Source organism: Aethalodelphis obliquidens, unplaced genomic scaffold, assembly GCF_003676395.1.
Source record: "Aethalodelphis obliquidens isolate GAN/ISIS:26980383/991018 unplaced genomic scaffold, ASM367639v1 scaffold40, whole genome shotgun sequence".
NCBI lineage: Eukaryota > Metazoa > Chordata > Mammalia > Artiodactyla > Delphinidae > Aethalodelphis > Aethalodelphis obliquidens.
Genome location: NW_020837984.1, coordinates 14,826,581 through 14,843,137, shown reverse-complemented (window position 1 = coordinate 14,843,137; position 16,557 = coordinate 14,826,581). Strand labels below are relative to the sequence as shown.

At 40.5% G+C, this 16,557-nt stretch overlaps 1 protein-coding gene and 1 pseudogene across 3 annotated transcripts in view; one reads left to right on the top strand and one right to left on the bottom strand.

The window, feature by feature from the left end:
- The window catches only part of CUNH2orf42 (chromosome unknown C2orf42 homolog), a 42,540-nt gene that overhangs the window by 7,559 nt on the left and 18,424 nt on the right, over nucleotides 1-16,557 (top strand). Inside the window, exons 1-5 of one of the 3 annotated variants that reach the window (XM_027131928.1) lie at nucleotides 5,392-5,462; nucleotides 10,205-10,482; nucleotides 11,264-12,098; nucleotides 12,822-12,932; nucleotides 14,884-14,988. In XM_027131928.1, the coding sequence (XP_026987729.1) occupies nucleotides 11,276-12,098; nucleotides 12,822-12,932; nucleotides 14,884-14,988 (1,039 nt within the window). In that variant the 5' untranslated portion in view covers nucleotides 5,392-5,462; nucleotides 10,205-10,482; nucleotides 11,264-11,275. Of the gene's footprint in view, nucleotides 1-5,391; nucleotides 5,463-10,204; nucleotides 10,483-11,263; nucleotides 12,099-12,821; nucleotides 12,933-14,883; nucleotides 14,989-16,557 lie in introns of those variants that run through there. The other 2 variants (XM_027131929.1, XM_027131930.1) reach the window with 2 other exon arrangements.
- LOC113633625 (small ubiquitin-related modifier 1 pseudogene) lies at nucleotides 6,696-7,725 on the bottom strand (annotated as a pseudogene).

The following is a 16,557-nucleotide window of genomic DNA, read 5'->3' as shown; positions in this document are numbered from 1 at the left end:
AAAGATGCTTGATATGATTTCAATTTTCTTAAATTTACTGAGGCTTGATTTGTGGCCCAAGATGTGATCTATCCTGGAGAATGTTCCGTGCACGCTTGAGAAGAAATTGTAATCTGCTGTTTTTGGATGGAATGTCCTATAGATACCAAATAAATCTATCTGGTCTATTGTGTCATTTAAAGATTGTGTTTCCTTATTAATTTTCTGTTTGGATGATCTGTCCATTGGTGTAAGTGAGCTGTTAAAGTTACCCACTATTATTATGTTACTGTCGATTTCCTCTTTTATAGCTGTTAGCTGTTGCCTTATGTATTGAGGTGCTCCTATGTTGGGTGCATATATATTTATAATTGTTATATCTTCTTCTTGGATTGATCCCTTGATCATTCATTATGTAGTGTCCTTCCTTGTCTTTTGTAACATTCTTTTTTGTTTTTTAAAGAAGATGTTGGGGGTAGGAGTTTATTAATTAATTAATTAATTTTTGCTGTGGGGTCTTCGTTTCTGTGCGAGGGCTTTCTCTAGTTGTGGCAAGCGGGGGTCACTCTTCATCGTGGTGCACAGGCCTCTCACTATTGCGGCCTCTCTTGTTGCGGAGCACAGGCTCCAGATGCACAGGCTGAGTAGTTGTGGCTCACGGGCCTAGTTGCTCCACGGCATGTGGGATCCTCCCAGACCAGGGCTCGAACCCATGTCCCCTGCATTAGCAGGCAGACTCTCAACCACTGTGCCACCAGGGAAGCCCATCTTGTAACATTCTTTATTTTAAAGTCTATTTTATCTGATATGAGTATTGCTACTCCAGCTTTTTTTTGATTTCCATTTGCATGGAATATCTTTTTCCATCTCCTCACTTTCAGTCTATATGTGTCCCTAGGTCTGAGGTGGGTCTCTTGTAGACAGCATATATATGGGTCTTGATTTTGTATCCATTCAGCGAGCCTGTGTCTTTTGGTTGGAGCATTTAATCCATTCACATTTAAGGTAATTATCGATATGTATGTTCCTATTACCATTTTCTTAATTGTTATGGGTTTGTTTTTGTAGGTCCTTTTCTTCTCTTGTGTTTCCCACTTAGAGAAGTTCCTTTAGCATTTGTTGTAGAGCTAGTTTGGTGGTGCTGAATTCTCTTAGCTTTTCCGTCAAATCTGAATGAGATCTTTGCCAGGTAGAGTAATCTTGGTTGTAGGTTCTTCCCTTTCATCACTTTAAATGTATCATGCCACTCCCTTCTGGCTTGTAGAGTTTCTGCTGAGAGATAAGCTGTTAACATATGGGAGTTCCCTTGTATGTTATTTGTTGCTTTTCCCTTGTTGCTTTCAATCATTTTTCTTTGTCTTTAATTTTTGTCAATTTGATTACTCTGTGTCTCGGTGTGTTTCTCCTTGGATTTATCCTGCCTGGTACTCTCTGCACTTCCTGGACTTGGGTGGCTATTTCCTTTCCCATGTTAGGGAAGTTTTCGGCTATAATCTCTTCAGATATTTTCTCGGGTCCTTTCTCTCTCTCTTCTCCTTCTGGGACCCCTATAATGCGAATGTTGTTGTGTTTAATGTTGTCCCAGAGATCTCTTAGGCTGTCTTCATTTCTTCTCGTTCTTTTTTCTTTATTCTGTTCCATGGCAGTGAATTCCACCATTCTGTCTTCCAGGTCACTTATCTGTTCTTCTGCCTCAGTTATTCTGCTATTGATTCCTTCTAGTGTATTTTTCATTTCAGCTATTGTATTTTTCATCTCTGTTCTTTAATTCTTCTGGTATCTGTTCTTTAATTCTTCTAGGTCTTTGTTAAACATTTCTTGCATCTTCTCGATCTTTGCGTCCATTCTTTTTCCGAGGTCCTGGATCATCTTCACTATCATTCTGAATTCTTTTTCTGGAAGATTGCCTATCTCCACTTCAATTAGTTGTTTTTCTGGGGTTTTATCTTGTTCCTTTATCTGGTACATAGCCCTCTGCCTTTTCATCTTGTCTATCTTTCTGTGAATGTGGGTTTTGTTCCACAGGCGGCAGGATTGTAGCTCTTCTTGCTTCTACTGTCTGCCCTATGTTGGATGGAGCTAAGAGGCTTGTGCAAGTTTCCTGATGGGAGGGACTGGTGGTGGTAGATCTGGGTGTTGCTCTGGTGGACAGAGCTCAGTAAAACTTTAATCTGCTTGTCTGCTAATAGGTGGGTCTGGGTTCCCTCCCAGTTGGTTGGTTTGGCCTGAGGTGACCCAACACTGGAGCCTACCCGGGCTCTTTGGTGGGGCTAATGGCGGACTCTGGGAGGGCTCATGCCAAGGAGTACTCCCCAGAACTTCTGCTGCCAGTGTCCTTGTCCTCACGGTGAGCCACAGCCACCTCCCGCCTCAGCAGGAGACCCTCCAACACTAGCAGGTAGGTCTGGTTCAGTCTCTTATGGGGTCACTGTTCCTTCCCCTGGGTCCTGAAGCTCACACTACTTTGTGTGTGCCCTCCAAGAGTGGAGTTTCTGTTTCCTGCAGTCCTGTCAAAGTCCTGCAATTGAATCCCATTAGCCTTCAAAGTCTGATCCTCTAGGAATTCTTCCTCCCATTGCCAGACCCCCTGGTTGGGACCCCTGACGTGGGGCTGAGAACCTTCACTCCAGTTGGTGGACTTCTGTGGTATAAGTGTTCTCTAGTTTGTAAGTCACCCCCCCAGCAGTTACAGGATTTGATTTTATTGTGATTGCGCCCCTCCTACCGTCTCACTGTGGCTTCTCCTTTGTCTTTGGATGTGGGGTATCTTTTATGGTGAGTTCCAGCGTCTTCCTTTCGATGATTGTTCAGCAGTTAGTTGTGAATCTGGTGCTCTCGTGAGGGGGAGTCTCATTGGCCCATTTTTAAATTGGGTTGTTTGTCTTTTTATTGTTAACTTGTAAGTCCCTTATCATATATATGACTTGCAAATATTTTCTCCCATTCTGTAGGTTATCTTTTCAGTTTCTTTTCTTTTTTTTTAATTTTATTTATTTTTTGGTTGCATTAGGTCTTCATTACTGTGTGCGGGCTTTCTCTAGTTGTGGCGAGCGGGGGCTACTCTTTGTTGCAATGCACAGGATTCTCATTGCGGAGGCTTCTCTTGTTTCGGAGCATAGGCTCTAGGCACGCAGGCTCCAGTAGTTGCAGCACGCGGGCTCAGTAGTTGTGGCATGTGGGCCCTAGAGTGTGCGGGCTTCAGTAGTTGTGGTGCTTGTGCTCAGTAGTTGCGGCTTACGGGATTAGTTGCTCCACGGCATGTGGGATCTTCCCAGACCAGGGATCAAACCCATGTCCCCTGCATTGGCAGGCAGATTCTTAACCACGGTGCCACCAGGGAAGTCCCTATCTTTTCACTTTCTTGATGTGTACTTTGAAACACAAATGTTTTTAATTTTGACGAAGACCAATTTTTCTATTTTTTTTCTTTTGCGACTTATGCTTTTGGTGTTATATCTAAGAAACCATTGCCTAATCCAAGGTCTCGAGGTTTATTTGTTTATTTATTTATTTAAAAAAATTTTTTTTAATTTGTTTATACATTTTGGCTGCGCTGGGTGTCAGGTGCGGCATGTGGGATCCTTTAGTTGCGGCACTGTTTTTAGTTGTGGCATGTGAACTCCCAGTTGTGGCATGCGTGCAGGATCTAGTTCCCCAACCAGGGATTGAACTCGGGCCCCCCACATGGGGAGCGTGGAGTCCTCCCCACTGGATTACCAAGGAAGTCCCAGTCACGAAGATTTATGCCTGTGTTTCTCCCTAAGAGTTTTAGCTCTTACATTGATGTCTATGATCCATTTTGTTAATTTTTATATACAGTGTGAGGCAGGGGTCCAACTTCATTTTTTTGCAGGTGGCTATTCAGTTGTTCCAGCACCATTTGTTGACAGGACTGTTATTTTCCCATTAAATGATCTTGGTGTCCTTGTTGAACATCAATTGACCATAAATGTGAGGGTTCACTTTTGAACTCTCAGTTCTCTTTCACTGATTTGTATATCTGTATGTCTAAGTCACATTGTCTTTTTTTCCTCCAGCTTTTTTGAGATGTAATTGACATATAACATTGTGTAAAGTTTAAAGTGTGATATGCTTATATTGCAAAATGATTACCACCATAGCATTAACTAACGCTTCCATCACATCACATAATTACCATTTCTTGTTTGTGGTAAGAACATGTAAGATCTACTCTTAGCAACTTTCAAGTATAAATGCAGTATTGCTAACTATAATAACTATGCTGTATATTAGATCCCCAGAACTTATTCATCTTATAACTAGAAGAGTTTGTACCCTTTCACTAACATCTCCCCATTTCTCCAATCCCCTAGTCCCCTGGCAACTACCATTCTATTCTGCTTCTATGAGTTTGGCTTTTTTAGGTCCTACATATAAGTGATGTAATACAGTATTTGTCCTTCTCTGTCCACATTGTCTTAATTTGCTTTGTAGTAAATTTTGAAATCAGGAAGTGTAACTCCTTCTACTTTGTTCTTTCTCAAGATTGTTCTGGCTCTTCCAGGTCCCTTGCATTTCCCTATGAATTTTAGAATCATCTTGTCAATTTCTGCAAAAAAAGGTATCTGGGCTTTTGATAGGGATACATTACATTGTATCTGTAGATCAATTTGAGGAATAGTGCCTCTTAACAATATCAAGTCTTCTGGTCCATGAACATGAAAAGATGTTTTTCCATTTTTTAGGTCTTTAATTTCTTTCAATTATGGTTTGTAGTTTTCATCATACAAGTGTTGCACTGCTTTTGTTGCTTAGTTTCTTTTCATCTTCGGACTTAGTTTAAGGTACCTTTTTCCATGCAGAAAAATTTCATTTTTATGTAATCAAATATAATGAGTCATAATTTTTAAATGGGCCAAATATTTGAATAGTTATTTCCCCAAAGAGATAGACATATGGCTAAGTAAGCACGTGAAATTTTGCCAACATCATTATTCATTAGGGAAATGCAATAAAAACCAAGTGAGATACCACTTCACACCCACTATAGGCAAATGGCTATAACCAAGGAGACAGTAACACGTGTTGGCCAGGAAATGGAGAAAGGAACCCTCATGTGTTGCTGGTGTAAATGTATAATGGCACAATCACTTTGGAAAACAGTTTGGCGGTTTCTTAAAATCTTGTACGTAAACTTACCCTACCACCCAGTAATTCTAATTCTAGGTATCTACCCAAGAGAAATGAAGACATTTGTCTACACAAAGACTTGCATGTTAATGTTCTCAACAGTGTTCGTGATAGCCCTGAAGTGGAAACAATCCAAGTATCTATAAGGTGGTAAATGGATAAACAAAATGATATAACCATACAGTGGAATACTGTTCAGCAATATAAAGGAATGCAGTACTGATATATGCTACAATGTGGTCGCACCTTGAAAACATCATGTTGAATGAAAGAAGGCAGACGTAAAAGGCCACATATCGTATGATTCCATCTATATGAAGTGTCCAGAAAAGGTAAATCTATAGCAACAGAAAGTAGATTAGTGATTGCCTAAGGGTGGGCATGGTGATTGACTCCAGAAGGCAAGAGGGATCTTTCTGGGGTGATGGAAGTGTTCTAAAACTTAATTGTAGGGATGGATACCTAACTCTATAAATTTTATAAATATTATTGAATTATACACTTAAAATGGGTGAATTTTATTGTATGTAAAATATACCTCAAAAAAGAAGTTTAAAATAAAACCACTGAAATAAATAGGAAAAAATTAATCATTTCTGGATTTAATATTTTCTGGATTCTGGGTTTTGTGTCATTTAGGCCATCCTCAATCTGATATCCTTAAAAAATATTTTAAGAAAAAAATCCTCTCCTTTTTTTTGTTCTACTGCTTTAGCAGTTCCATCTTTTGTAGTTGAATGTTTTATCTGCCTGGAATGTATTTGAGTATAGAAAGTGAGATAGGATGAAGAAGATATATTTAATGATGATAATATTTTTAGAAGTAGAACTTTTTTCTCCCAATAAAATCTTATTCTGTACCCAATAAATTAAGAAAACTAAAAACAATGTTCAGAATCTTTTCTACTGAAATATTTGCATCTGTGTACTGAGGTCAACGTTTAGGATGTTCATTGCAGCATTGTCTAGAACTAAAAACCCACTGGTAGAGCTGGTTCAACTATGGTCTATTCACACTACAGATTACTGTTCAGCAGCTAAAGATGGTGTTAAAGCCATTTGTGCTGACATGGGAAGAAATCTATGGAAAAATGTTAAGAAGGCAAACTTCAGAACAATGAGTATAATATAATTCAATTTTTATAAAAACAAAAACCCACATCCATACATATATGTATTTATTTATTTATAAAGAAAATAATCTGATGGATATATGGCAGCCTGTATTACTGCCAAATAACTGTATTTACTCTTGAAAAGTGAGGATTTTGGGGGGCATGTAGGGATAGTGGTAGTGATAATAGTGGGGCATAAAAGGGTCTTTAGCTTTTTAGTTTGCTTTTGCACCGTTATTTTGTAAGATGACTTGTCTTTTAACATTTTTTTCAATTGGCATTTTTGAAAAGATCATAGATTTACATGATTTTTTTTGTTGTTTTTTTTACAAATACTTTATTTATTTTAATGAAGCTGGTACAATGTCCATTTAAAACCCATATCCCAGGCCAAAAAGTATAAATAAAGTCAAAAAGAGCAGCACTCTGCTGTATACACTTCTGCATGAATAACTTTAACTCCTAATGAAAATTAGAACTTTTCTGGGATCTTCTGACAAGATTTTTCTTTCATCTTAAAATGCTTTCTCTTCAGTGAAGCCATCTTTGGAGTTAGTCATTATTTTCACCACCTTGACTCCAACCTGCTATTCCTCTTCTTTTGGTCCAGACCCTCAGATTTTAAAAGTAGCTTCAAGTTAAGGAAAGGTCATTTTTCCACAGTTCAGTTCTCTGAAAAACTTCCATCTCCCACGGAAAGTCACAGTCCAGGAGTGAAGCGATCACATGCTAGAACTTCAGGGCCAATTGGAAAGTCATTATGAGCACTCGCATTAGTCAGTCTTATTTATCACAAGCCTGTAAATGCACAGTCCTGGAAAAGGCGGGCTCTCTGTGCACACATGTAATTTTTAAAAAGGAGAGGGCGTTATGAACTGGGCTGAGGTTTGATCACCAAAAATCAGCACAATGAAAACAAACAATAACGAATAATGGGCACTAGAATTCAAATTATCAGATGTTCTAAAGAGATGGGGTGCCAGTTTTCAATTCTGTTTTGAACACCACATTACAAACGAACTATTTTTAAAAATAAAAAGGATTAAGGGAAAAGAAAAAAATAAAAATATCTAAATCGTTGAACGACCCCCTGCTTGTTCCTGATCAACTTCAATCACATCTTCTTCCTCCATTCCCAGTTCTTTTGGAGTGTTATTATCAGCAATTCAAAGAGAAACCTGAGTGAATTCATGGGAACTCCCTGTCTTTGACAGTATGATTCTTTGAGTTTCTTGAGATGTGTTGTCATTTTCACTTTGAAGTGAATCTCACTGCTATCCTGTCTGATGACTTTGAGTTTAATATATTCTCCTTCCTTCTTATCCCCCAAGTCCTCAGTTGAAGGTTTTGCCTCCTGGTCAGACATGGTGACTGTGGTTTCCCCTGGGGTCGCCGCACAGCAGCGGCCTCGGGTAGGCAGAACCTCGCTCTGGGGTCTACAAATCCGTCTCCCTTCCCCACAGCACAACACAGCGGCTCTACATGATTTATTTACAAAATAAACTATAACTGGCAAATAATTCCTCCCTTAATGAGCAAAGTTGTTCTGTTTTTACACTTTAATGATAATATGACATCATCATCATCAGTGTAATTTTAAAATTGAATTATATGGACTTCCCTCGTGGTCCAGTGGTAAAGAATCTGCCTTACAATGCAGGGGACGTGGCTTCAATCCCTGGTCGGTGAACTAAGATCCCACATGCCACAGGGCAACTAAGCCCACGCGCCACAACTACTGAACTCGTGTGCCTCAACTAGAGAGCCTGCTGTGCCGCAAACTACAGAGCCCGTGCACTCTGGAGCCCGCGCCACAACTTGAAAAGAGAAAACGCCATAACGAGAGAGAAGCCCGTGCGCCGCAACGAAAGATCCCACATGCCACAACGAAGATCCCATGTGCCACGACAAAGACCCGACTCGGCCAAAATAAAATAAATATTAAAAATAAAAAGGGTTTTAAAAAATTGATTTATATATAAAACAATCTGAAGCTCAGAAGTTAAAAGACTTGGTCACAGAGATAATTGACTTTGGAACAGCATTTTCTTCTAAGAACTCATGTTTGGCTGAGTGACAGTACCTATCAAAGAAGTTTATTGACCTAAGAAGGAAATGCTGTGTAAACAGGCTAATGTCTCTAGGTCAGTGGTTTTTAACAGGTGGTTTTGCCCCCAGGAGGACATTTAGCAGTATTTGGAGACATTTTTGTTTTTTTACAACTTGGGGAAAGTGTGTTGACTGCTACTGGCATCTGGTGGTGGAGACCCGGGATGCTACTAACCATCCTGTGATGCATAGGATAGCCCCCTGCAACAAAGAGTTACCCAGCCCTACATGTCTGTAGTGCCACGGTGCAGAACCCTGCTGTAAATCATATTTCACAAAGCTTTATTCACTCAGCAGATATTACAGTTGGGGGATTAGTTCATAGCCAATGAGAAGGTGGGCCTTCTTAGGCTTTTTTTATTTGTACTTTCCAGTTTGTTAATCAGTGGACTATAGAAGACGTGAAGGGAGAGTCTTTTATCAAGACCATTCTTGGGACTTCCCTGGTGGCGCAGTGGTTAAGAATCTGCCTGCCAATGCAGGGGACAAGGGTTTTGTTGTGGGTTTTTTTGCGGTACGCGGCCTCAGTGTTGTGGCCTCTCCTGTTGCGGAGCACAGGCTCCGGACGCGCAGGCTCAGCGGCCATGGCTCACGGGCCCAGCCGCTCCGCGGCACGTGGGATCCTCACGGACCGGGGCACGAACCCATGTCCCCAGCAAGAGAAGCCACCACAATGAGAAACCTGCACGCCGTAACGGAGAGTAGCGCCCGCTCACCGCAACCAGAGAAAGCCCGTGCGCAGCAACGAAGACCCAACACAGCCATAGATAAATGAATAAATAAATGAATGAATGAATGAATGGAATCCGCCTGCCAATGCAAGTTCGAGCCCGGGTCCGGGAAGATCCCATATGCCGCGGAGCAACTAAGCCCGTGCACCACCGCTGCTGAGCCCGCGTGCTGCAACTACTGAAGCCCACACGCCTAGAGCCCATGCTCCGCAACGAGAGAAGCCACCGCCATGCGAAGCCCGCGCATCACAACGATGAGTAGCCCCCACTCTCCGCAACTAGAGAAAGCTCGCGTGCAGCAACGAAGACCCAACGCAGCGGAAAAAAAAAAAAAAAAAAAGACCATTCTTTGGGGTCAGGGAGGAAAAGCAAAGCTTTTCCCTACTTCAAAATCACAAGCAGATTTACCTTTCTAAAAAGCATTAAAACTATTAAACTTTAGTTAATAATATGCATGTCGATCTGATACCTGTAACTTACTTTGAAAGGCATTAAAATATGAAAGGGATTGATAGATGGAGAAAGGGTTGGATAGGTATGTAATAAAGCAAATATAGTAAAATGTTAATTGTAGAATCTAGTGGGTGGGTATATGAAGGTTGACTGTATAATTCAATTTTTTTATATGTTTGAAAATTTTCGTAATATTGGGGGAAATCAAAAACAGATTCACACTCTTTTTAGCAGACACTGGGTTAGTAGAAACCACATTGCTGATTTTGCTGGGTGGCCTCAGGCAAGTTACTTAACTTTTTGATTTTCATCTGAAGAGCAATTGTTTGGCTCAAATAAGATACTAATATGGCGAGATTCAAATGAAATAATGAATGTGAAATCACTTTGAAAAGCATAAAGTACTCTAAAAATGCAGTGCATTACTATTAGGAAGGATGAGTGTTCAACCAATTATATACCATGGCTCTAGGTGTTCTTGACAACTCCCTGTGTAATGACATTAACACTGTTTTACCTTCTTGCGATTCAAAGTATAGAGCAACTATAACAATTTCTATCAAATATTTCTCAAGTATTCTTGAAAGACTTAGATTCCTTTTCTGGGAGGAAAGAATCATCCTGTCTTTGTATAACTTTAATATTTTTTTCCTGTTTTACTTATAGACTGCCAAGGTCTCCACTTAGGGCAGTGAGAATCTTTGAGTGTGGAACATTGGACATGAGCTTTGCCATTGGCTGGTTGAGAAGGAGAAGGCAGAATGTCTGCACTGTTACAACACAGAGCTCAAACTTCAGAAGACTTTGAGTTAAGCAGTGTCATTTACTATGCACATGATTATGTCTTCGTCTGTCCTATATGATCATCACAAACTAATGAAACACCTTTTAGGTCTTATGAATTCAGCTCACACTTTTTCTGGATGCTCGGGCAACTGATAGAGGTAGGATTGGGCCGGGTTTTGTGGGGAATGGTGGAAGGGAAAGAACGCATCTTTCCCATTCTCCAGTCTTTGCTCAAGTCAAACATCTGTGCATGTAAAGATTAGGTTAACTAGGGAATTCCCTGGTGGTCCAGTGGTTAGGACTCTGCGCTTTCACCGCTGAGGATCCCCGCAAGACACGTGGCGTGGCCAAAAAAAAAAAAAAAAAGATGTAGGTTAACTAATCTAGGTTGTTGTATAGAACAGGATTGAATCTAGAAAAATGCTTCAGTTATTACATTAGGACTTAAAAAATAGAGAGAGAGGGCTTCCCTGGTGGTCCAGTGGTTAAGACTCCGTGCCTCCACTGCAGGGGCAGCGCAAGTTCGATCCCTGGTCAGGAAAGTTCCGCATGCCATGAGATGTGGCCCCCCCCCAAAAAAAATTATATATATATATATGTAGAGAGAGAGAGAGAGAGCGATGTGAAACGTGAAAGGCAAAGTTTCCTCCACTTTTTTTTTTTAAACAACTTTATTGGAGTATAATTGCTTTACAATGGTGTGTTAGTTTCTGCTTTTATAACAGAGTGTATCAGCTATACATATACATATATCCCCATATCTCCTCCCATTTTTATTTTGCTTGAGGGTTTAAGTGGATGTTCTCTTTGAGGGTACAATTTGAGAATAGTGGATAGCTTCTTACATTTTACTTTGTATACTAAATATCATAAGTGATTTTAACTTCGTGTGTGTGTGTGCATGTATACTCATACTGATGGGCTTATTGCCTTTTCTAGGACCTGTGAAAAATGGAACCAAACTCTCTAAGGACAAAGGTCCCAGCTTTCTTATCTGACTTGGGGAAGGCCACATTGAGGGGAATCAGGAAGTGTCCCCGCTGTGGCACATACAATGGAACCCGGGGACTGAGCTGTAAGAACAAGACATGTGGAACCATATTCCGGTATGGCGCACGGAAGCAGCCTAGTGTTGAAGCTGTCAAAATCATAACAGGCTCTGATCTGCAAGTCTACTCGGTGCGGCAAAGAGACCGGGGCCCTGATTACCGATGCTTTGTGGAGCTAGGTGTTTCAGAGACGACCATCCAGACAGTGGATGGGACACTCATCACTCAGCTGAGCTCTGGACGGTGTTACGTCCCCGCATGCTTGAAAGCTGCCACCCAGGGTGTTGTGGAAAACCAGTGCCAGCACATCAAGCTGGCCGTGAACTGCCAGGCAGAGGCCACCCCTCTGACACTAAAGAGCTCGGTCCTGAATGCAGTGCAGGCCTCCCCAGAAACCAAGCAAACCATCTGGCAGTTGGCCACGGAACCCACAGGTCCCCTTGTACAGAGGATTACTAAAAACATTTTGGTGGTGAAATGCAAGGCAAGCCAGAAGCATAGTTTGGGGTATTTGCATACATCGTTTGTGCAGAAAATCAGTGCCAAAAGCTTGCCTGAGCGCCGTTTCTTCTGCTCCTGCCAGACTCTGAAATCACAGAAGTCGAATGCCTCCAAGGATGAGGCGGTCCAGAGATGCATTCATTTCTTTGCTTGCATCTGTGCCTTTGCCAGTGACGAGACATTGGCTCAGGAATTCTCAGACTTCCTAAATTTTGATTCCAGCGGTAGGTGGTGTCGTTGACACAGTTACTCTGTTTTTCTAAAATGGCAATGAAAGTGTCCCACTGATGGCAGTGTCCCACTGATGGCATTGTCCTAGCAACCTTCAGAAGCAGTTGCTAGGTAAATCAAATGAAAGGCATTCCTTCTTTTAATCCCAGTGAGCATACTTGCATAAAGTTTGGTTGGTTGGTTAGTTGAAATTAATGATCAAGAGACTACTTGTGCATTTTCATTGAAACAATGAATCTAGCAAAGTTAGCTTTGCTTTGATTTTTTTACTCCACAGATGCCCCATGTTAGTAAAAACAAAGAAAAAACAAACAAAATCCCTTTTATTTTGTCTTGCTTGCTTGTTTCTTATCTTTGAAGATGGGGAAAACGAGTACCTTGCTCAAAGGATCTTTAAGTGTTTCTACATCATCTTATGTTTTTAACATTTTTATCTTGTAGATGCTTTTCATTTTCATTTCTGAACGATCTTTAGTTGGCAGCGGCTCCCAACTTTTTAGTTTTACATTTCTCTGTAGAGCCTTTTATCGTATTAATGGTCTATGAACAAAAACATATGTTTGGGAGAGTTCTTTAAAGGAACTGATTTTAAAGCAGACAGTCACTCTATAATTTGTTTCGGGGATTTGGATTTTTAGAAATTAATTTTCTCTAGATAGGGACCCATACTTATTCTTGGGTAGTATTAATAATTCAGATATTTTCTTATATTTTAGGTCTAAAGGAGGTTATTGTGCCCCAGCTAGGTTGCCACTCAGAACCAACAGTATCAGCTTGTGAGTCTACTGCCTCTAAGCCAAAGAAGAGGAAGAAGGAGGAAGTATCTGGTGAGAAGCTGTTTGGTGTGTTTGTTCGGTGGTGTTACCTTTAGAGGTGGTTTTACTGTGTTTTATGTGTTTCACTGAATCTCAGCAAGTATAAGAAATAATGTTGTTGTTTCCTGAAGAAAGTTTTACTCTCCCTTGATGATTCTTTCTCAAGTGAAGCTAAGAGTCGGTTCTACTGGCCAAGTATAAGATCTGACCAAACTCCACTTTTAGTTTGCTCATCCCTTAATCAATCAGACTAGTGTTACACCTTACTCTGCCTTAGGACAGTGTTAGGAAATTTTCATCAATAGATATATTTTTTTAAATTTGTGACAATGGTTAATTCTATTTTCCACGATAGTTTAGCAATATAGTTTGTTATCTGCATCTTCACCATATATGTATCTTTTTTCTTTTTAAATTCAAATATATCAGTGTCAGTTAAAGACTCATATAAATCAGTATGAAAATGCTGACGTGTCCTAGTCGGTAAGTGTTAAAAGACCTAGGCTCTAGGGACTTCCCTGGTGGTCCAGTGGCTAAGGCTCCACGCTCTCAATGCAGGGGCCCTGAGTTCGATCCCTGGTCAGGGAACTAGATCCCACATGCTTCAACTAAGAATTAGCATACCACAGCTAAAGATCCCACACATGGCAACGAAGATCCCACATGCCACAACTAAGACCCAGCGCAACCAAATAAATAAATCTTTTAAAAAATAATTTAAAAAAAACGACCTAGGATGTAAACAAAAGGAAAATATTACCAGTCTGCACCTGAGGACCAAACTCCAAATATACTAGTGAAGAGAGAAATGCAAGCATTTTATAAATGCAGAGTTAAAACAAGATACTTTGGGATACCAAATCAGCAAAGATATTTAAGCGATGAGACCACAGGCAAAGGTAAAATCAGTGTTCTTCAGCATGGCTAGTGTAGTGTAAGTTGCTTTAATCATTTGTAGTATCTGTTAAGAACCTTACAAAAAGTTCCTACCCATAGAGGGAGTATTGCTGCAGGTGGGTCAGATGGTCAGGCACAGGCATTCAGGTGCTGGGAAGCTGGAGAAAGATGGAGAAACGAAGCGACATGGTTATTTCTATGTTTTTGAGGGGTAATTCTGGCAGCAATAAAGAGCAGAGATCGTGGTTAAATGTTTGATTATGGGTCTTTCCCAGGAAAATTTGAAATTAAAAAAAAATTTTTTTTACCCTCTAACTCAGTAATCCCACTTCTAAATAATCTTTTTTTAAGGAAATAATCCTTTGTACAGGAAAAGCATTTTGTCCAGAGATGCCTATGGTGTAGTTATTTATAATATTGAAAAATTAGAAACAACTAAGGGCCAGCCACTGGGGATAGTTAAATGACCCGTGATAAACCACTTGATAGAATACCAGGCAGCCATGAAAAATGACTCTGAAGAGTTTGGAGAAATGTTAGCTCACTCGGGTAGCCAGATAGAGTACATAATGCTCAGTTCAATTTGAATTTCAGATAAACAGTGAATAAGTTTTTGGTATAAGTACTTCCCATGCAATCTTTGCAACATATTTATACTAAAAAATTATTTGTTTGTTTGAAGTTCAAAAAAATTTTTTTTTGCTAAATCTGGCAATCCCAGTATATTTAGAGCTACTTAAAGCACAAAACCAGCAAAATAAACTATTTACAAAAAAGAAAATGGACAGTAGTTCACCAGAAAATTAATAGTGATTGTCTGAAAGGTGGGAACAAAGGGTGAAGTTTTTTCTTCCTTTCACTTCTAGTCCCCCCACCAACTTCCTGTAAAGAGTGTGAGACATTTAAAATGTTATGTATAAAGGCTAATGCTAATTCTTTCTAGAAACTGAAGCTAACTTAGAAATTAGCAAAGACTTTTTATATGTTTTAGACTTCAGAAATTAATATTGAATCGATTTATATTCTGCAGACATTTTATTAAACACTATAATGATTTGTGGTTTAGGTGCACAGACGAACAGTTCACTGCTGCCTCAAGATGCAGTGAGCAGTAATCTAAGGAAAAGTGGCCTGAAAAAGCCTGTGGTTGCTTCTTCATTAAAAAGGCAGGGTAAGTTTCTCTTCCCCAGGATAGGCTAAAGAGTTGGAAAATCATCCTGAAGAAGCCCAAAGAGGGGACTTCCCTGGTGGTCCAGTGGTTAAGACTCTGCGCTACCAATGCAAGGGACATGGGTTGGATCCCTGGTCAGATCCCACAGGCTGAGCAGAGTGGCAAAAAAAAAAAAAAAATGATGCCCAAAGCAATATAATCAAAAGAAATGCTGCATATTGTCCCCTAGATAAATACTAGCAGGCACTGAGGCTAAGATCTGTGCTGTCAGTCCCACTGGTCTCAAATCAGTCTCAAAACCAAATTGTCTTTTTTTTTTTTTAAGATTTACTTATTTATTTTATTTATTTTTGGCTGCATCGGGTCTTAGTTGCGGCACCTGGGATCTTCATTGAGGTGTGCGGATCTGTCGTGGCAGCGCGCAGGCTCTTCGTTGTGGTGTGCAGGCTTCTCTCTAGCTGTGGCGCACAGGCTCCAGGGCGCGTGGGCTCTGTAGTTGTGGCATGTATGTTCCAGAATGCATGGGCTCTGTAGTTTGCGGCACACGGACTCCCTAGTTGACGCTCGCGAAGTCAGTAGTTGTGGCACCTGGTCTTAGTTGCCCCGTGGCATGGGGTATCTTAGTTCCCCAACCAGGGACCAAACCTGCGTCCGCTCCATTGTAAGGTGATTTCTTTACCACTGGACCACCAGGGAAGTCCCCCAATTTTTTTTTTTTTTTGGCTGTATTAGGTCTTCTTTGCTGCACACAGGCTTTCCCTAGTTGCGACGAACGGGGCTACTCTTCATTTTGGCGCGCGAGCTTCTCGTTGCAGTGGCTTCTCTTGTTGCAGAGCACAGGCTCTAGGCGCACGGGCTTCAGGAGTTGTGGCGCACGGGCTTAGCTGCTCCGCGGCATGTGGGATCTTTCCGGACCAGGGCTGGAACCTGTGTCCCCCGCATTGGCAGGCGGATTCTTAACCACTGCGCCACAAGGGAAGCCCCCCCCCGCCCCAAATTGTCTTTAAATAACAAATGCAACAAAAATTACTGACATGTTTTGGCAGCACGTATTTTGTAAAATATTTTCCTTTTGTTGCTGATTACCCATATGCAATTTGGTATAGGGGTTCCAAATTGAAGAAGAAACATATCTTACAATTGTACGGATAAATATTTGTTGAGAAAGACAAATATAGTCTGTTCTCCAAAGTTAGTGAACTTTGAAAACACCTAAAAGCAGTAACATTTAAGAGACAGAATGACTTAATTTGAATATAACTTATAAATTTATATATGTCAATTTTCTACTCAGAATAGTTAAGCTTGTATGTTTGGGGGTCGACATTTTCTCAACTTTCATATAATATGGCTGGGTGATTAAAAATTAGACATTATCCCTGCCCTCATACTCTGGTTTTGAAGACAAGACCGATCCATAAATAGCAAACAATACAAGACCAAATCTTAATTAATTAATTAAGAACTTACACAGTTCAAGAATAAATGTTTTTGGAAGGTCAGGAAGTAAACAAATCAAAAGTATCTGGTAGGGCTTCCCTGGTGGCGCAGTGGTTGAGAGTCCGCCTG